Source organism: Seriola lalandi, unplaced genomic scaffold (genome assembly GCF_002814215.2).
Source record: "Seriola lalandi dorsalis isolate HSWRI2012SDOR001 ecotype SW California unplaced genomic scaffold, Sedor1 jcf7180002054519, whole genome shotgun sequence".
NCBI lineage: Eukaryota > Metazoa > Chordata > Actinopteri > Carangiformes > Carangidae > Seriola > Seriola lalandi.
This window is the reverse complement of record NW_019525072.1, coordinates 170,016-190,786: the sequence shown is the minus strand read 5'-3', so window position 1 is coordinate 190,786 and position 20,771 is coordinate 170,016. Positions and strand designations below refer to the sequence as shown.

At 40.0% G+C, this 20,771-nt stretch overlaps 1 protein-coding gene across 1 annotated transcript; it reads left to right on the top strand.

The window, feature by feature from the left end:
* The first annotated feature begins 835 nt into the window (after positions 1–835).
* Positions 836–20,691, top strand: cavin1a (caveolae associated protein 1a). The gene is made up of 2 exons (XM_023413717.2): positions 836–1,682; positions 17,609–20,691. The coding sequence occupies exons 1-2, from the start codon at positions 1,176–1,178 to the stop codon at positions 18,365–18,367; spliced, it is 1,266 nt and encodes a 421-aa protein (XP_023269485.1). The 5' UTR covers positions 836–1,175; the 3' UTR covers positions 18,368–20,691.
* Positions 20,692–20,771: the final 80 nt, after the last annotated feature.

The window sequence follows — 20,771 nt, the reverse complement described above, 5'->3', positions numbered from 1 at the left end:
TATGAAATTAATCACATTAACAATATCTCTCACTGTAATTATTTTTTTATTTACAATTTTTTGGTTCATAAGTGTGGCAGATAAAGATTATTCATGAAATTATTCATTGTCTGAATTCCTCTGAATGCCAATAAACGTTAGCTAGCTGGGGTTGATATTATTAAATGAATATAACGATAGAATTCAACTGAATTTTTGGTTTGCAATATAATATTGCAAATGACATTCAAATCACAGTAGTGTGTAGATGTTGTCCAAAATTCATTCACAATTTGGTGTAATTCATGGAGTTGTGCAATCCAGTCAATTTAACCAAAAATATGACAGTGATGAGAATTACTATAATGAATTACAGTAGTTTATTTTTGGTTGCATAATTTGGTATTTTGAAGGTTTTTGTGTAACAATCATCGTAAATACATTGTGATCAACTATCACCCCCATATATACCAATAGAATATAAATAAGTATAATATCAATATATGCAGCTCTTGCTGAGTGTTTTTGTTAAAAATAACAGCAGGCTGAAAGATGGATTATAATGAATTAGTAGCTAAAACTTCAGAATTGTACACAGAGAGCTCAGCTGTTACACACACTGTCCAATGTACTTTTTCCATGGAAAACTTTAATGCCTTTAAAAACTGATGTTTTTTGTGGGACTGGATCTTGCCTCCGGTGGCCCTCACCTCTCCCTGTTAGGGAGGAGTGTCATGTCACCATAGGAGGTGGAGTCTGGAGATATGCTGCTCTGTGCTTGGGGACAGAATGGGGTGGAGCCCCAGCGGCAGGGGAAGCCAGGGGTGGGGGAATGGGGGGGTTTGTAGGAAGGGAAAAGTTTGATGGGGTGGTTTCACAGGGAGCAGAGGCATTTGAGTCAGGGCACACATGCCTCAGCTGTGAGAGGCCCTACTCCCCTTGGCTGGCTGGCATCCCAGAGCAGAGGCAGAGAGACACAGAGAGGATAGAGTGTGAGAGACTGAGGGTGAAGAGAAAGTTAAAGTGTAAAGTAGTTTAGGAAGAGGCAAACAAGTGGTAGAGAAAGTTGTCCGAAAGAAAAGGAAAAAGGATCAGGGACTGAATTCTGTGCAGTGTAGCTCCTGTAGGTTGTTTTTCAGTCGTGTATTTTTATCTGTAGTGAGTGAGCAAGTGGTTTGTATTTGGAGCTGACAGCCATGGCGGATACAGGTGTCAAGAAGGAGCACAAAGCCCTAGCAGAGGTGCCTTATGATGATGAAGAGGTCGCTCTGGTAGGTGCTGCCACCGAGCCGGCAGTAGATGATGATGATGATGACCCTGCTGAGGAGGTGGACCTGGTGCTGGCTGCTGGCTCTGGAGGCAAGAGTGAAGCCCAGATGAACGGGGTCATGGTTCTGTCCCTGCTAGACAAGATTATCGGGGTGGTAGACCAGATCCAGCAGACCCAGAATGGTCTCGAGGCCCGGCAGGAGGCCATGGAGAAGTCAGTGTCGACCATCCAAGGGGAGCTGTCTAAGTTGTCCAAGAACCACATTGGCACTGCCAACACTGTCAACAAAATGCTGGACAAGGTACGCAAAGTCAGTGTCAACGTCAAGACGGTGCGCAGCAACCTGGAGAAGCAGGCGGGCCAGATCAAAAAGCTGGAGAGCAACGAGAACGAGCTGCTCAAGAGACGCAACTTCAAAGTCCTCATCTACCAGGTGATGGGGTGGGGGGTATATGAGCTTGTTCTTTTGTTATTTTCATCATGTAATAGAAAGAAATATTTGAGAATGTGTTGATCAGAAAATCATTTAAAAAAAATAACATGATTAATAGTTCACATGTGACTATTAATGTGAATACGCTAAAATGACATGTTGGCCCAGAAAAGGGGTGTGTTGCATTCCCCATATCACAAAGGAAAGTTGGGAGGAAGTGTGAAATGCACCTGAAAAGCTACAAATGTTTGACATCATCTCATCAGAGAGAGTTAGAGTCACACTGTGGCACAAGATCACCCTTGTTAGTGCAAATGAAAAGGGGCCCTGAAATAAACCCTACCTTCATGTAATTGAGCTGTATTGCATTATTCAGAGAGGTGTTTCTGTTGGGGGTGGGTAAAAATACTAGAAACGTATTGTCCTTATAAATGGCCATAAAGTACAATTAGCACCTCTATAAAACTGTTTCAACACAAACTGAACATTAAAACTGCCATGGAGGTAGGATTTATGGCAGGACTGCTGGATTAGACTGCACCAGTATTCACTAGGTGTTCCTAATAAACTGCCAGCTGATTGCATGGTTTAACTTCTGTGGTTTCCATGACATAAATTTCAGAATCACTTTTTCCTTAAACGTACACAAGGCTGTAATGTTTACGAAGTATCAGACACTGCACTCCTCTGTTTAGAAGCTGTTGTACAATTTGTGACCATGCTCAGTGAGAGGCGGGCTCCTCCTCTCTCTCCAGTGAAGGGAATACCAGTAGCTTCCAATGGAAAAATTAAGGCAGGTAGTGACCTCTCCCACTCCACAGGACTTCATGATTACCCAACGAAACTATATAAAGACTAGTGGGTGTAAATAAAAATATAAGCCCTATAAACACTGGCATGAGGAGCCACTTGAGACAAAACCAACACCCAGCCTCTGAGTGCTCAGAGGACAGAAAGTTGGCAGGCTGCAGTAAGATGAAGATGTAGTTTTTATTATGAAGATTTCTCAGAAGTGGGATTCACAAGTGTTCATATTAGGGCATGGTCAGTTTTCTTAGGGAGCATGGTTGCTTCTCCTTCAGAACTACCGTTGTGCATTTGAGACTTGTTGAGCAACTCTTTTTTTAGCAGGACGTGCTGTCATGTCTGGCTGGTGACCCTGCAGCTTGCAGCTTACAGCATGCACAGCAGCAGCTTTTCATCTGGAATTTGTCATTACACCACAAATCACACGGCCGCATGAGAAACTGTAAGTGGTAGTCACCTCATGCACACCACTTCAAAGCTGGTACAGAGAGAAGACTGTCTTTAAAAAAACATTAGTAACAGTGAATTTGAGAGTTGTGGGCCTCTCGTGAGTGGAGCTTACTTCAGGATCTCCACTGGCAGGCACAGACTTTTTCACGTCCCCCTTCTGGGATGTCCACTGTGGGAGCATGTTACACTATCGGCATCTAGCAGAAATCCAATCATAGACACTAGGCCTTAATAAATTACTCTGCAAAGCAGGTGCCTCTTGCTGTTTGTGTCACTGTGTAGTCTACTAGCCTTTCCAATTGCAATTGCCAGTCAAGGATACTGTACATAAAAAGGGGTCGACAGTTTGCAAATGTGAAACTCATTTCAAGATCTTGCACTGTTTTATAGAGTTTGAAAATTTAATGTTTCTATTCTGAGTTTCTAGTTTGGCGTGTGCTTCGACAGACACAGCACAAACCACTTCCTGTTGGTATTATAGCAAAAGTAATGCTCTTATCGCTTTCTAAACTTGGTGACTGTCACGTTAACAAAGCAGTTGTAAGAGCTGTAGCTTCCATGTTGCAGTAGCTGGTTTGGGCTCCCACGGTCTATTAACTGCCAAAGGATGGCTGCACCGTGTCTGGTTTATCTGACTGACTGACTGGCTGGTCAGATATTGGCAGCATTGCAAATCAACACTGGCTCTCAGTCAGGTTTCACCACTTTCCACTGTCTGTTTGTGTGTTAATGTATTAGGGTGGGATACATTTAGAATTAGAATTAATTGAAGGATGAGATCAGGGTCAGGCTTAGGCATGTAGAGGTTACGGTTAAGGTTACGGTAAACGTCCATGGAATTAATGTAAGGTAGTCCAGAGTCCTCACAAGTATAGTGATCCCAGCATGTGTGTGTAGGTGCGTGCGTGTGTGTGGCCATTCCTCACCAATATTGGCTTTCACCTACAGTGCCAATGTCAAGTGGGGCTAGAATTTGAGTAAGACAAGTGAAACATTTTCATAGCGTTACTTTTGCTGTGTTGGACCTCACACTCTGCTTTGTGAAGCTGATACTGACTCTTAACTGCAGGTGCTGTATTTTTCCCTCCTGTCATTCTGTCTGTGCACTCTGAGAATAGCCACATACTTCAGGATTTCTAGCCGGAAAGGCTTTGACAGTGATGCTTTATAATTAAACCTGCAATGATGGTGGCACGCAGGATCCCCGGCAACAGCAGGGTGTGGCAGTGAAGTCATATCACCAGCGGTGGAGGAAGTATTCAGATTCTTGTACTTGTAACAGAGTATTTCTCCACTGTGCTGTTGCTACTTTTAGTTAAGTAAAAGTTCTCTATTCAAAATTTTACTAGCTGAAATATTAGCACATTAGTACAAAAAGTAAAAGTACTCATTATTCCGAATACCCCATTTCTGAATCATATTTAGCTATAACTTTTGATTTTGTCCACTGCATCACATATTTTGCAGATGGAAAAGATTAGGCTAATTTGAACAACTTGATGTACTATTGGGTAGCTTAATTCAATAATACAACATCATTTATTCGTTGATTATATTTTGTATCAATAAAATTAATCTTGCATTCCACCAGTACAAATCTGATGTGCATAAAAATATTCAGTCTATCTTTATACATTTGAGTAACACTGCAACAATGGTGTTCCTGTGGTTTCTCATGAGACTGAAATATGAACCAGTGTGGTACGTCTCTAATCCTGCGTCTTCATTCTAGTTAAAGGATTGCACTTACATTTTGGGCTGTGTGTTAGGTACAACTGTCGAACCTTTTCCCCTACTCCTGGTCGGTGTCTCTCTGGAGTTGTGAAGCTGGGCTTTTAGAATAACAAACCCCTGACTGAGAGTGCCCTGCAGCAGCTGAGGGTCTTCCTGCTGCACAAGGCGCAACCAGCCTGACATCAGAGCTCTGTGGAGTGCAAATGGCCAGTGATCTAGTCGAGCCCTGCTTTCACACCCTCCCTGCATGTTTCTTCCCCAGGCTTCAAGAGAAACTTAATCATTCTCATTGAGTCCAAGTTTATTTCCTTATTTCCTATTAGTCGCAAATTGCCATAGATTTAGTATTTTAGTCCAGCCTTGCAGGCCTAATTTCCTGTTGTAGTGTTTGCTAACAGCAAACTGTCAGGAAATAAACCTAGATGGAAGCTGTTAACAGCAATACAAGTCTGATGAAATGGTTTATAGATGATGTGGCCTTTATGATGCCTGATGATGGTAATATAATAATTGTGAATTTGTAAATGTCAGTCTGGGGGCTTTTCTGTTTCTGCAGCAGCTCCATTTTCCACTAATAAGGATGTTGTGCTTGTCTTTTTGAACAGATAAAAGTAACTAAAGATTATTTCCATGCTTCTGTGGATTATTTTCTTAATTAATCGATCAATTGGTAGGTCTATGAAATGTTAGCACAGCCCTGCATATGATGATCCATATGGTCTGCCCAGGAACCAGTAGGAGACTTGTATGGTAGAGGTGCCCCAACATTTCTTTCCACAAATATTACAAATGACAACAGCGTGTGCCTGTTTCTAGGCAGATGGCTTTAGTTCTATTATCATACCTAGAGAGAACCAGCTGATCAGGAATGAAGTAATTATTCCCTGGAAACCAATCATACTTGAAAACCAGTGCTGTCCCAGCAGTGAAGTCTACTAATGTACTACAATTCTCCAAAATCCAACTGGGACGATCAAGCTCACTCTGAAACCATGAAACCATTAACAAATTATCTAGTAAGATATGCTTCGGCTAAGAATCAGAATCAGAAAAACTTTATTCATCCTGGCAGGTGAATTGCTTTGTTACAATTGCTCAACACACGGTTAGGAAAGGAAGAGGAGGAAGTAAAAAGTGATGATGTTGAATTTACAGTAAGTAAATAGAAAAATATACAAATGCAAATGTATAAAAAGTATTATGCGAGGTAGAATCTCTGTATGGACAAAAGTGCAAACATGGAAACGTGCAAAGTCATTCAACAGGAATTTTACAGTACATTAACTAATGTGAAAAAGTAAACTGAATGAAAAGTGCAACATGGGTCAATGATAAATTAACAGTGGTTTAACAGCAACTAATGGAGATGTGCAGGAGTAAGTGAAAACGTAAGTTATCAGTGGCTGTAGATTGCGGAAGATGTAAAAACTGTTCAACTTCAGCAGAAAGCAGAAACTCTACATCTGGATGGCCACAGGAAGGAAGTAGTTTTTTTCTTTTTGAGTTAAAAAAAAAAGCTTCCAGCTTCTAAGAAGTGACAATTTGCTGCTTTTCCTCATCTTAAAATTCTTATTCAAGTGAATTGACTGTCTCTGGGTGGCGGCGCAGTAGTGCAGTGGTTAACACCGTCACCTCACCGGTTGGAGCCTCTCTGTGTGGAGTTTGCATGTTCTCCCTGTGCCTGCGTGGCTTCTCTCCGGGTACTCCAGACAAACCGAGACATTTGATTACATCATCTTAGGCATTGAGAAATAATGATCTGCGTTCTTCACTGTTTTCTGATGTATTATAGAGTTAATGACTGATTGAGATTATAATCTGCAGATTAATCGATTATGAAAATAATTGTAATCGCAGCCATAATTGATCTGTTGTTAATAAGTACTAACAACATAGTTCATGAAACACAAAAACCAGTGTGAGTTCTCATTTCAGTTAATTAGTAATTAGTAAATAAGAGGAAATGTTTGCTTTAATTTAAACTGTGACTCAGCCATCAGAACTAGAGGTGTGTGTGCTTCATAATGCACATTATCTGTTTGATTATGTGAATTAATCCAAGTCTATGCAATGTGATAGTGTGTATCTATCGGAGTGTGAGGTGGTGCTGCTGTGTGTCTCGAATCAGGGTGTTTGGCTGCAGTTCAAGGACAGTGATAGCCTTGTGGTCAACTCTATTAGGGCGATGTAAGACTTCTCAGTTACAGTCTACTTATTCCATGCCAACTTCACAGACCTTCCAGTGCTCAGATCCCAGCCAACAAGCCTTGCCACCCCATCGGCCCAGCCCACTTTTCTTTAATAGCCTTTAACTCAGCTCAGACTATGTAATAACTCAATTCCACTTACTGCAGACACAATGATTCAGCCAAAAGCTTTTGGCCTCTTCAGCTCTCTGAATCTTTGTTTCAAGACTTAAATCACACCTCAGCCTCATCACAGGGTAGTCATGAAGCACTTAGCCAACCTCTTGCAGGCAAGACTAAGCAACTGAGGAGGACCAAAAGCACTCAACTAGCAGCACCAAGTTAGTGTTGTGATTCATCCTGCTGGCATCTCTGTGCTTCTCCTGCCAACATGCCCACTTGTTCTCCTCCCCTCTTCTCAGTTCTTTCCCCTGTTACTCCCACTATCGATTTAGCCCCTTTTATACCCACTCAGAATTCGAATCCTGAACTAAGGGCACGGCTCATTCACTATTTGCTACCATAGAATATGTTGTCCTCTTCCTGTCTCTCCTCTCTGTCTTTCTCTCCTGCTCCGCTCCTCTCTTACCGGGCGAGTGGAAAGATATCTGGAAGGCTCCACATTTCACTATTGCATGTCAGCTACTATGTTGAGCCAGTACTGAGTTCCAGTGCTCAGTGGCATGTGAGCAACTGCATGTAAAAGGTTGTCCAGTAGTGCATGTAGGTTGCTTATACTATGGCACAAATGATAAAGAAAAATATTTCAAATATAAAGTATCTTCTATTATATATATATAAAAAAAACTTTTGTTGGAATTAAAGATAGCCTATAATCCACTATTACTGTAAGCCAGCAATGATTTCTGAGGACCAGGGATCAGAGAAAACAGTAATGAGATAGAGTATGGCCTGTTACAACCATTTGGGAAATATGCTTATTCGCTTTCTTCAATCTTCTTATCTAGCTCTCAACAAGAAAGCATATAAGTGTATTTCCCAAAATGTTGAACTATTCTTTTTAAAGTCAAAGTCCCCTGCTTGTCTCTTCCTCTCATCTCATTTGTTTTAGCAGCAATCAGCGACATCATGGCGCCAGAACTACGTTTCTTTTGGCGTGTCTGACCAAAGCTGTGTGTCGTAACGCTCTGATCCTCTCTCTCTCTCTCTCATAAACACAAGTGAGTTTTTGAAAAGATCAAAACCATTGTTCTTGCTTGAAAAACCATTTTGTCATTCATGTCACTTCTGCACCGGCCAGCAACCATTTCAAACAGTTAAGACTCAGTAAGGACTACAAGTTGGTGTGGCGTAACTGGACTATCCTCACATGCATTTCATTTGCTGTGTGCCATGCAGATCGAGTGTGCAAGACTGTGTCTGAAATATAGGAGGTGGATATGCTGATAGTGTTACTGTAGCCTATCCTGTGCTCTTGTCATTAGGATATAGAATGTGTACAGCAGAAAGAGGATCCCTGCCAATCCAACACGTGGACATACTGCACATGTATGTATATAATTATTGTCGGCTATTAATAGATACACACGTCTAGTACATGTGTTTGTTTCTTGGTTCTGCAGTGCTGGAGTGCTGTGAGTTAGCTGTGAGCTGTAGTATACCACAGCACTTACAATGTGCGATTTACATTGTGTTGCTGGGAAACCGTTGGACCTGTTGCAAAAACTGCCACTTTTCGATCTCATCATCATGTTATGTCATTCCTACCGGTTTTCCATCATAGTTCATACTTTGGGTGGTATGACTGTGAAACAGATATTAAATTCCATTTTATGTGGTATTAAAAAGGTCTTTAAAAGTCTTTAATTTAACTTGGCAAACCCTGTAGAAACCCTGCTAGTGTATCTAGTTGACTTTGGTTTATTAGTTTGTGTTGCACGTTGTGTTGCACTTAATCACCAAAAAATAGCTTCCAGTCAGCAAATCTGCATGAGTACGTCTTGCAGTCCAGTTGTTTTGCTGTGACCTGTTTCTCAAGGTCCGCAAGAAGATACCTAAACATTTTGACCTATCAAAATAACTGATTTTATCTTCCCTGATGCCTGATCTCAGGCCGCAGCTGCCTTCCCATCTCACTGAACATCCCCATCCCACAGTAGCAGACAGGATTTACCAGCTGGGACACCGATCAGGTCACCCCTCGATCTGAACAGTTGTAGTTGTCATCCAGCTTCTTGGCTGGCAAACAGAAATGTGTCCTAATACCACATCACTACTCCGTGTAGGCGGCTGATACCCTCCGTGCTGTTTATTCCAAGATTTGTAGGCATACCCGTCATCTACGAGGCCATTGCCAAAATTAAAAGTTGGCTAAATTATCTGAGTCAGTATATTAAAAGAAACCACTATGTTGCTTTTGATTATAAATACACCAGCAGCAATGCAATGGAATGGTGTAGTGTCCTGTTTCATTGAGTGGGTTTGGATTTAGAAATCACAAGCACCAATTGATTGATTAATTGTGTTATGTATATGTTTGTGTGGATATATTTCCAAATGAGACAGGTGTGTGTTCATGTAGTCTCAGTTGCAGGGGTGCGTACTGTATGTTGAATGCTACGGGTGAAGTAAACGTTTTATTTTATTTTTTTTTTAATTGAAGAAGATTTGTCAAGGATAGCTGTTCACAGCTCAGTCTTTGGACAACAGACAGATTGAACACCAGTACTAGAGGTGGATATCTTTTCTGCCAATAAAACTGTTGCCTGCATATCCAGGTACCACTGGGAATGTCTTTTAAAGCATTTGTTTATTTTATCTGTTCATTTATTATTAGTAACTGTTATTCCTGTAACCTAACACATTGCGTGTGAAGGTAAAGTCTGGTCTGTGCAAACCTTGAGTCTGAAGTACTACAGTCAGGTTACCCTGGTGGCATATTTACCCCAGCTGTGACGATGTGTGACTGATATTGTTTTCACCTTGTGAGTCTGTGTGTGTGTGTGTGTGTGTGTGTGTGTGTGTGTGTGTGTGTGTGTGTGTCTGTGCGTGCGTCATCATGTGGTCCTGTAGACACCTACTGTAGCGGAAACTATCACAGAGGTGGCTTTGAGTCCTTTGTCAGGTGTTTATATGTCTGTCTGTCTGTGGACAGATTTTGTCAACGCAAGAGTCTCACAACCGTGCAAGTTACAATCACGAAACTTTACAGGTGTGTAGTTGAGATCGAAATGAAGGCTGAGTTTGAAGATGGGTGTGGTCCGACCTTTAAGTACCGAATACTGATGTAATAATGTAGTAATGATGTAGTAATGGCTGCTGAGTACTCAAGGGTTGCAACGACAACATGTTGACGGGCATCGCAGCTGGTGTGATCCCATCGCAAGATGGTCTCTAGTTCCCACTGCTGCTGTGGCGGTTTGCTGTTATTGTCACTGGTATGTGAGTTATAGGCTGTCAGAGAGAGACGTGCCGCCCTGTGGGTTTTGGGTACCCTTGGGATTAGATTTTGCATGCACATGGATGTTTAGGATGATTAATCTATAAATAATACAAATAGTACTTAAATGATGTTATCAGTGCAAGAGGCAAACTTTGAAGGTCAAATATCTGACTATATTTCAAAATTCTAATAATAATAATATTCTCATTTTATTCCTATATAGGTCTACTTAGGGTTTCTTTTATAGTATTCAGTTTTGTTTAAGGTATAATACACATTTTCTCATGGAAGGAAATAATGTATTCAAGGCTTTTCAGCAGTTCAGTATTTGATTGATTCCACAACAGATTTGTTAAATTAAAAAGGAGTTTTTTTTAACCAAGGCTGATGTGTTACGGTAGATTAGAAATAGCTGAACACCAGGTCAACAAAGACAGAAAAAAAGCTCTGTACAACCTGTCAGTTTTTCCATCTAAAATGGCCCTGCCACATTATTGAGTCTCACACAAACAATAGCTCAATTCAGAACCAAGCAAAGCACTGCGGGTGATTGGCTGGATGCCTTCCTTCCAGGTGTTATTTGGGAGGAGTAATTGGTCATTAATCATTATATTGGCCTAATGTAATTCAGTAGTTTCCTTAAGCTGAGCCCAGTACTATATTCACGTTGGCAAGTTTTTCATGCTCTCATTTGATCCACACATCAGCAGAGTGGTTTTCTATGTTCTGCACTGAAAATAATCATATAATAATAATAATAATAATAATCATAATGATTTTTTTTCAAATCTTCATGCTCAGAGCACTAGGCCTTAACTAGTGTCAATCTTTCAAGTACATAAATGAAAGATTTGAGAGTTTGATTTGGCTGAAACTTACTGTACCGCTTCAGTGTGGCTTCATATGAATGGCACCATTAGAAAGACAGGGACAGTTATATAATATATTCCAGCACTGTGGCTGCCAGTTCACACAGAGACGTAATTGGAAAAGTAAATTTTCTGCCTTTGCATGGGACTGACCCTGGGATTCCAGTGGTTTCAGAGTCATGGATGTGGCAAGGCTGAGCTGTGGAAAAGGGCTTCCCCCTTCAGGTTTCTGTGTGTGAAATCACAAATCACCGTAACAGAAAACCCAAAGAACTCCCTTCCTGTGGTGTGCACTAAACATGACGTCGCCATGGTGGCTATGGGGTGTATACAGAGGCCCTCTCTTTGAATGAATCTATCCATAGACAGTGCAGGATTGGTAGTTAATATTTCCATTACCCACACATTCTGCCACCAGAGTAGGTTGTTCTAAAAGGGATAAGAGAGCGTCATGAAACAGAGTTTGCATTGTGTAAAACCCCAATATGCTTGAGGTAGTGGGCAGCTGGTGCAGTCCTCTGTGAATTGTTTGAGCCTGATGAATGCGAGTGTGGGAGGCATCAATATTAATAACCAGAGCACATTAGCGTACTTATTTTAGCCCCCGACCACTCTTTAAGGATCAAAGCATCACGATTCTGGCCCACACAAGGCTCTTACACGCGAACCTCCACCTCTGCTTCATGTCAATCTCTCGTTTGGCCTTCTCCCACCCTGGACAGGCTCATGGGTCAGTGATATCACTCATTGTGAAAGCTAAGTGCACAGCTGCAAGGGCTGGACAGGATCAGACAGCTGCTGCTGTGATTCACCAGAGAGGCCTTTCATCACGCTACCTCAAAAGGAGTGGTGTGTGACTGGTCTGCATGCATGTTGGGATCGTGAATGTTATTGTGCATGGATTTGTTATCTAAACAATAATCAATCTTGCTACATTTCCTAATTGCTGGCAACATCAGTTTTGAATAAGCAGTAATGTTTGGAATAGTCTTCTGGTTATTATAAATACAAAAAAGGAAAGTAATGTTATCTAAAAGAAAACTTCTAAATGTTTGCAATCTCATCAAAAACATTATGCAATAAGATCACCATTGTAATAAATAGTTAATATTTATTTAACATAATATTAATATTTAACACACTTATGTAATATTTACACCAAATATATTTTATAATAATATTCATTTTTTAAATCTAATACATTATAACATTCATATATAGCATGTGTTTTTAGTTTGAACTGTATTAGGTGAACTGAATTTTATTTTAATGCACTAATAATTATCCATATTTATTTTCATGATTGCACATACAACAAAGTGTGACCCACACAACCGGCTTAAAATCAATAGTGATGAAAAAACATCCAGAGCAGAAAACATGGTCATTTTTGTGCACGTAAGAACCAATAGCTGTGATCACTCTGGATTATGATATTTAACTGAGCAAGAATATTGGAACAGGTGGATTAGTGAAGGCCTTGTAACAGCAGCTATACAGACGGAGAAAGATAAATGCCAGTGGCTCTAGTCAAAGCTGCTGTGCTCTCTATATAGTGCTGGTAGAGAACACTGTTTGCTCTGTTGTCCATGGTAACAGTCAGTGAGTTAAATTACCCCCTGGGCCCTTGTATGAGTCAGGGAGAGAACATTTTGCCGCTGTTAATATTTAGACAGTGAAAAAGCGTTGCTGTTGTTACATGAAGGCTTTGAATTCAAGGTATTTAAGGATTGTTTTTCACTATAAATATAGTAATAGTCAATTGTCTTCTTGTCCTGTTGCTTTTCCTCCATACATTGTAATCATAGCTGTTGACTAGAGTCTTTTAGCTCAGTCTGCTGGGACTTTTTTTTATTGTGTCTCCTGTGTTGTGTGTCCTTCTGAAAGACAGCTCAGACAGTTGTTGGCTTGTCTGAGCAAATAAAAGAGAGAGAGAGAGAGTTCCCAAAAATTTAAGCCCACTTTCCATGAGGTATGATTCACACTACTTGGAGGAAAGAAACATCAGCAACAGACCTCCTTCTCACTGAGGAGAGCATACATACCCTCAGTTACCTTTCCCCCAGCATCTGTCAGTAAACACACACACACACACACACACACACACACACACACACACACAAACACAAACACACAAAGTTCTGACTTTTCCACTGCGGGTAGGTGGGCGGAGAGAGGAAGGTAACACAGGGACACTAATGGACTTACCGTCTCCTTCCTCAAGCTTCTCTTGGTTTGTAATCATGCAGTAAAACCCAAACAAGGTTTGCTGATATAATCACCATTTCCACAGATACAGTGGACTGAGTCAGATTTTAAGAATGTAAACAACAAAATGTTCCAACGAGCAATGTTGCATTCTTTGATTATAGGTTCCCATGAATCATGAAAGCCTAATAAAAGATTGAAACATTTTGAAAATGTTCATAAAAATGATACATTTCAGTCACTGCACAGCTCACTGCACATATTGGCATCAGTGTATGTTGGCATTACAAGAAATTGCAGTAGAGAAATGCCAAACAAGGTTTGAGGTCATTTAGAAGCAGTTTTCACCATTATATCAATATTGATATTGATATTGATATTGGCTTCAAATTATTTATCGGACATTATTTACTTTACATCCTTACTCCATTACTTTACATTACAATGAATGATCATGCACTGATGTAACAGCTGCTTTTACAATACATGACTGGAGCGCAAGGTTGCAGTTTGACACATTCGTGAGTGAAAGACATGGAATAATGTTAGGATTTGACCAAAATCTTGTGTAACCATACTAATCCACCAAAAAAAGAAAGTCATTAGAAAACTCCTTGAGTACATATGGAAATCCTTCACCATATGTACTGTGCTTCGATTTCCATTAAGGTATAAGTTATAAGTATTTGCCTGTTACCAGAAAAACATGATCTTGCTTACATAGCTTTAGTGAGACACAGTATGAAATTGACATGATCCTTGTCCATGTCGTAATGTTTAACCTGTTTTGTATGACTTCACTGCTGTTTTTCCATTGGCTGTGGAACCTTCCTGCTCAGAGATCAGAGCTGTTACTTCTTATGAAAGTTGTTCACAGTTTGGCTTCATGGAAAAAACTGTCTGTGTCTCTGTGTGTGAGGGTGGCCGTACACCTGTTAGCATGAATACTCACACTCATGCATTTGTACATGTGTATTTTTACGTATTTACGTAGGTTGTCTTTCCTAAGGCTTACTTTCTACGGGAACACAAGAGATGCACTTGTATAAATATAAATATAGAGATATATTTTTAAAACGAAACCTTAGCATACTGGCTTTCAGTTTTAGCCCAGCAGCCAAATTTACCCCACAGCAGCAAACATGTTTTGCCAGGAATGTATGAAGTCAATTCTTACACAGCTATTCACAGTGTTTTTATGTACTTAATGTCTCTGTGAGTACATGTTTACTGTGCTTAGGTTTATCTTTAAAACCCATCATCAAGTTCTAGTAAAATATCTGGTCACTCTTCAGGGCTTTGTGTGTTCGTCCTATTCAGTGTGTTTCTTATGATATTACAATGCTCTGATGAAACCTGTGGAAAAACGTCACAGTGGGGTTACGTGCTCATGGATTGAAAAATATCTCTCATTAATGTTATTATTACAGATCGGCCTCACTTTCCTCGGTGTGAGTGTCTGCAAAGCAGGTGCAGTGTTTAATTTAAGTTTAATTGTAACAGGCTCACATCAACTGAAAACCTCATGTTGGTATATTGTTGTAGAGATGTCAGCTGTTTATCCAGCTAAACTTCGCTGCCCACCAGAGACAACATGAGGAGGTGGTTGCCATGGTGAGAGAGCGTTGTGTTTATCTGTTGCCGTGCAGGAGGGGAGGGGAGGGTGTTGTGCGGCAATGGTGGGGTGGGTCAGTAAGGCTGAATGCTGCAGTGGCTGGTTGCCAGAGAACGGTAGATGGAATCCAGAGAGAGGGAAAGGCCAGCCCAAAATAAACCTATACTGAGCGTGTCAGACAGGCCCACACCATACGCAGCACCAGTTAAGGAGGCAGGGTCCTTTTTATTTTTTTGATAGGATTATATGACAATATTTGAACTGGCCAGGGAGATGTGCCGCTCATGTGATCTGACAGGTGTCTGTCTTTCATGAATTTCCCATAGTGGATAAATAAAGTATCTATTTATCTATCTATCTATCTATCTATCTATCTATCTATCTATCTTCACAAGTCAGTTATCAGGATTAAAATCTTTTTTTCATAAAAACTGCAAGTTACTATTGATTTTACATTACAAAACACACCCTTGCAAGTTTTTTTATTACAGTCTAATTTTTTTTCAGTCTCATTTTTCCTGAAAACATGGATATTGTCATTGACAAACCAAGACTGTCTCTATCGTTTATGTTACAGAAGATATAGTCATAATAGGTGAAATTACATTGGAAACTATTTTTAAATTAATTGAGGACATCTATATTTTCTTTAAATTTGTAGTTTTATACGTTTTGGTATTCAGACTTACACAGACTACCGCTATGTGTTAGCTCTTGTTTCCTGTGTGCTACACTGTCTATGAGTAATGTGTATCTAATCTGTCCCCACTGTCCTGCATGTTAAAATACGTTGGGATGTGCTATTTCAGGGACCATGTTTTCATGTATCATTAAAATGCGATACATGTAGGCTATAGGGGATATAGTCCAGATGAGGGTAGGTGAGGGGCAGGCTGGGGAAAAAAAAAAAAAAAGAAATACAGCCTATGGAAGTAGAACCAGAAGAAGCGATTAAATTTTAAAGTGACAGCTAGGCGGGGGGAAGGAAGAGTGGTTACACTTCAAATGAGATCAGATGATGAAGATCCTCCCTTGCATCAGGGCTGATGCATTAATTTAAGCCGTTGACATGGAGATGGTGATTAATTTGACAGGTTATTGCTGCCTTTATCTTAATCTGTTTGTTTTTAAATGGTTCCCAATGAATAGGTGTTGAGACAAACAGACATCTGCTATGCCCGTGTTCTGTAGGGGAATCAGTGTGTGTGAGGCAACAGGCTCACAGTAACCACATTCTTTGACCTCATCTCTCCAGCAGAGAGCAGAGATCAATAGCATTAATTAGTAACCACCATGGTAATTTAACCTCATATTTCTATTAAAATATTTATGGTTGACAGTGTACAAAGAGTGTATCTACATAGTCAGTGAAGATGGTTTTGGTGCAAGGATGAAATCCAAAGAGAAGTAGTGAGATGTGTCACTGAGGTGCAGCAAGGTGGGACCACTAATCCCTCCAGGGGGTCACAGATATCCTGTTAGGACGATCACATTCTTTACGTAGTACTGCTTCTCCGTGTGTGAATATCTGGTACCTAATTGACAGTGTCCTGCCAAACAACACAGAAATATGGTTGCTGCAGTGATTGGCAGCTGTCAGCATTACAGCAGTATAGTTTGTTGCTTGAACAAGTGATGTTATGTAGTAGATACATGAAAATGTCATGGATAACCTTGTAATAACTCTGTGTACATTATTGAATTGTATATTTTTTGCCCTTGTCGTAAAGTAAAAGACTGGGAAGGAATGCAAATGTTAATTTAGGCCAGCTTTTCTGTATTGCTGTATGTAGAACACACAGTCTGTCACTACTTCCGGGTTTATACATATAGATACTGTTGACCAGGTGTGAAACTGCTTTATTGCTGAACTAACCACAAAGTCTTTCCTGTAAAATGAAAGCAGCATTAGAATTATAGAGCATGTGTAAGCTTTAGAGAATATATGTTTTATCCAAACATTTTTATCTGTAAAGTCTTATTTGTTTACTGTTAGAGACATGCGAAAATAAAGGCCTTTAAGTCACAACAAAGAATGTGTGTGAATTTACGATTTTATAGAAAAAATGATAGCACAGTATCAGGAAATCAGGCTGTGGTTAGATGTCAATGCCTGTTGGCTTTACTTTCAATATGACTGTAGAGCTGCAGATAGTATAGGTTTTCATTGTTTTCTCTGTAGTTTTATTATCATTCAGGATGTGTGTCATACAATACATGTCAGCACAAGTTCTTAAATTTCTAAGACTTGGAAGTGTAAAATAACTGGATGTAGCCTTGTTGGTGCATGATTTTTGGGATATGACTAAGACCACTAGATGGCACTCTACACTAGCTACAGGCACTGAACTGTTGTATGCACCAGCTGTGCAGATGACAAATCTCTGAAGTATCATGCTCATATTTTCAATTTCATTTCTCACCCAAAGGCTGTTAACTCTCAAGCTGATAATTTTCACATGACATATTAAATGAAATGCTATGATTTACATTAATCATAGAATACAATCTGTGTAGCACCACGTCTGCTAATTTTGTAGTAAATGTCATAGTGAAAATGTTATTCATTTCACAAATTGTGGTTCCTTGATATAATGAGGCTGAGGCTAAACAGTCTTCTGTTTTTCTTTTCTCATTCTATTTTGCTCCCTCAGGATCATGTGAAGGCACCAAAGGCATCCAAAGCCGAGACAGTAGCTGAAGGTAAAGCAGTGGAAGGCCTCGAGCAGATACCTGAGGAGGGACAAGAGGGACTCCAAGCTAATCTCAATTCAGATGAGGAGGTAGAAATTGAGGAGATTATTGAAGAGTCTCGTACCAAACGCCTCCAACGCAGCACTAAGCAGCAAGTGGACAACATAAAGAAAGCTTTCTCCAAAGAGAAGATGGAGAAGACCAAAATAAAGACCAGGGAGAACTTGGAGAAAACCAAGCAGAGAACCCGCGAGAACCTGGAGAAGACAAGACAAAGAACCCGTGACAATCTGGAGAAAACTAAGCACAGCCTGGAGAAGAAGATTGGCAAGCTTGGGACCCGCATGACCCCCAACCAGGAGCGCAGGGCGAAGATGAAGAGCTCCAAAGATAAGATGAAAAAGTCCCTAACCCCTGACCACACAGTCTATGCTCGCTCCAAGTCCACTGTGTACCGTGTGCCCCCCTTCACCTTCCATGTTAAGAAGATCAGAGAAGGGGAGGAAGAGATGATGCAGAACACAGAGATGGTGGAGGTGACCGAGGCCGAGGGCCAGCCAGGGGGAGAGGAGAACGGGCTTGATGTGCATGTGGAGGTGGAGGAAGGGGAGCTGGTGAGTGTAGACAGCCCAGAGATGGCGGCTCTGTTGGAGGTGACTGAGGACACTCAGCTGGTCATGGTGGAGCCAGACCACCTAAAGAAGGCCCAAAGCGAGTAGAGCGTCCAAGCTCCGCAGAGAGAGATGAAAGGATGAAGAAGGGAACGAAGTCTTGACGAATAAGTCAAATCACAAGGACACAATATTAGTCGTAGGGACTTTCTAGATGTGATCACAATCTATGACATCTTCTTTGTTTTCTGTTCTCTTTTTATTATACCCAATAGGGATGACTTTCATATTTGCTCCTCTTTAGCATACAAATAAGAAAAACAAAATAAAAACAAAGCTAGCTTTTGAAACATGCTGCAGGCTGACTGGTTATCCTAGAGTTGTATGTTTAGGATATTTGCTGTTTGTTGTTGGTTTGATAAATTGAGTGGGAAAAGGTATAAATAGTCTTTGCTATTGAAATGTACTGTATAATATAATATTTACCATGTATGATATGCATATTAATTGGTATGGTAACAGGAAGTTGTTGGCAAGATTTATGTTCCATTGGTTGATGGTTTTAATGATGTAATGTGCACATGTGAAACCAAAAAAAATTGAACACAAAGGCAAGGATTAGGCCAAAGAAATAAGAAATAGAGATGGAGGAGGCAGGAGGAGAGGGAACGGACTTGATCCTTAATATGCACAGTGCCTTAGGGCATTGCTAATTTACTGCCAGTCACTCAGGCATTGTGTCAAATGTTACAACGCAATCATTTTCAATGTAAATTACAGATGTGAAGTACTGAAATAGAAGAGTGATGTCTGTTAAATTATATCTGGAATACTGAAACACTGAGAAAATTGTATCAAAATATTAAAACACTTACTGGTAACCCCTAAGTAAACGTCTAAAGTTCAGAAACTGTTATGAACTTGTGACAGTCATTGTAAAACCTTAAGTTTTATGTAAAACATAAAAAAAAGATTGTGGCAACTTATCATAAGGTATACTATATTATTTATGTAGGGAAATATCTCTTCATCCTGGTCACTCACATTTCAGCTATAATTTTATGAAATGCTATACATTTAGAATGTAACCTTTGCAGCAATGTATCTTTACAATGCATGCTTGAAAACACTGTCTGATCATCATTTACTGTGATGTTTAAATTCACCATGTCATCTGGACATATTGTGCTCACCAAGTTTCACATAGCACACTGCTACACAGAGGAGAAGAAAAACAACTGTATCACCATGGTCACGGCTCACATTTGGACATCCCTATTAAATTTTCCCAAGGTAATTGCTGGCAGAAAAATGATGGTCTAAAGAGCAAGATGACAGCTTAATGACTGACTACGTAACACACGGAGATACAAATGTCATCCTAAATGCGGTTAGAGTGAGAGGCACACTGCCAGGTATTAATGAATGATCCACAAATGTTTTTACAGAGACCAGGTGCAATCTTGTGTACTTCCTCTGAATTATGAAAGGAATGTCCACTATGATAGAAGGCAAACTAGGTGACCATGAGTCCTTGAATGAGATTGTAGAGAAGATGGTGGTGGAGGATTAGAGGAAGCTGTGATAATTAAATTGTAATGATTCTCAACCTGATGTAAACAGACAATGGCGATGCTCAATTATTGCTACTTTTGATCATGTAAGGCAAGTGCACACGACTAGAGATGTAAAACAAAGTGACTGTACGGCTTTCATTTTCCAGTCTAGAGACTGTATATGACCTTGATGTGGTGTAGTCGTCCAGAAGCCCACTGTGTAGCATCCAACACCATTAAAATAATCAATGGGCTAGGGAATGCAATTAAGGAGAGTGCTCCCTCTGAGCACTGAGCAGGGTAGAGAACAGGGAGGAGGACAGAGAGAAAGGGTGTGTATATGTGTGTATGTGTGTGTGAGTGAGTGTGTGATTGTGAAGAATATGTGCATACCATATACCCACAGTGATATTTTCATGAGGTTCAATTTTTTTCAGTATTAAGTGGAAATTTCATAAGGGCTCATATAAATCAATTGCAGGCCTGTGACATTATATAGGATGATCACGATAAATCTTTTTTGATAGATTTCTTTGGGCAAAAATATGTACATTATCTTGCACATTGAACATTGAAACACTTGTAAGATATGGATCCCATTACAAGAAATTGTGTTTTTGCCACCATGTATATTTTTGCCTTGTTTTAAGCTACTGGTTATTACAAAACTGAACCAGCCTGCAATAAGCGTGGCGTAGGTTATGCACAATTTATATAGAAACACTGTCATTTTGACAAGACAGACAATGTCACACATGATTACTGTAGGTAGGTGTTATTAATTAATACTCAAATAATGAAGCTTGCCTTTTCTGTTGTGTTTAAGGCCTCTTTTGCCTAACCACTTCAATATAAATAAAATCATACTGAATAATATATACTGCCTACTATTTTTATTTTATGAACCTTTTAAATACCTGATTACACTACTTGTTTGTCGTCTTATTTATTTTATT

What these genes read in the sequence shown, in the direction of transcription:
- cavin1a (XM_023413717.2), top strand. Translation starts at nt 1,176, where the DNA reads ATGGCGGATACAGGTGTCAAGAAGGAGCACAAAGCCCTAGCAGAGGTG. An exon ending in TCAAAGTCCTCATCTACCAG is followed by an intron (nt 1,683 to 17,608) that starts GTGATGGGGTGG and finishes TTGCTCCCTCAG; the next exon opens with GATCATGTGAAGGCACCAAA.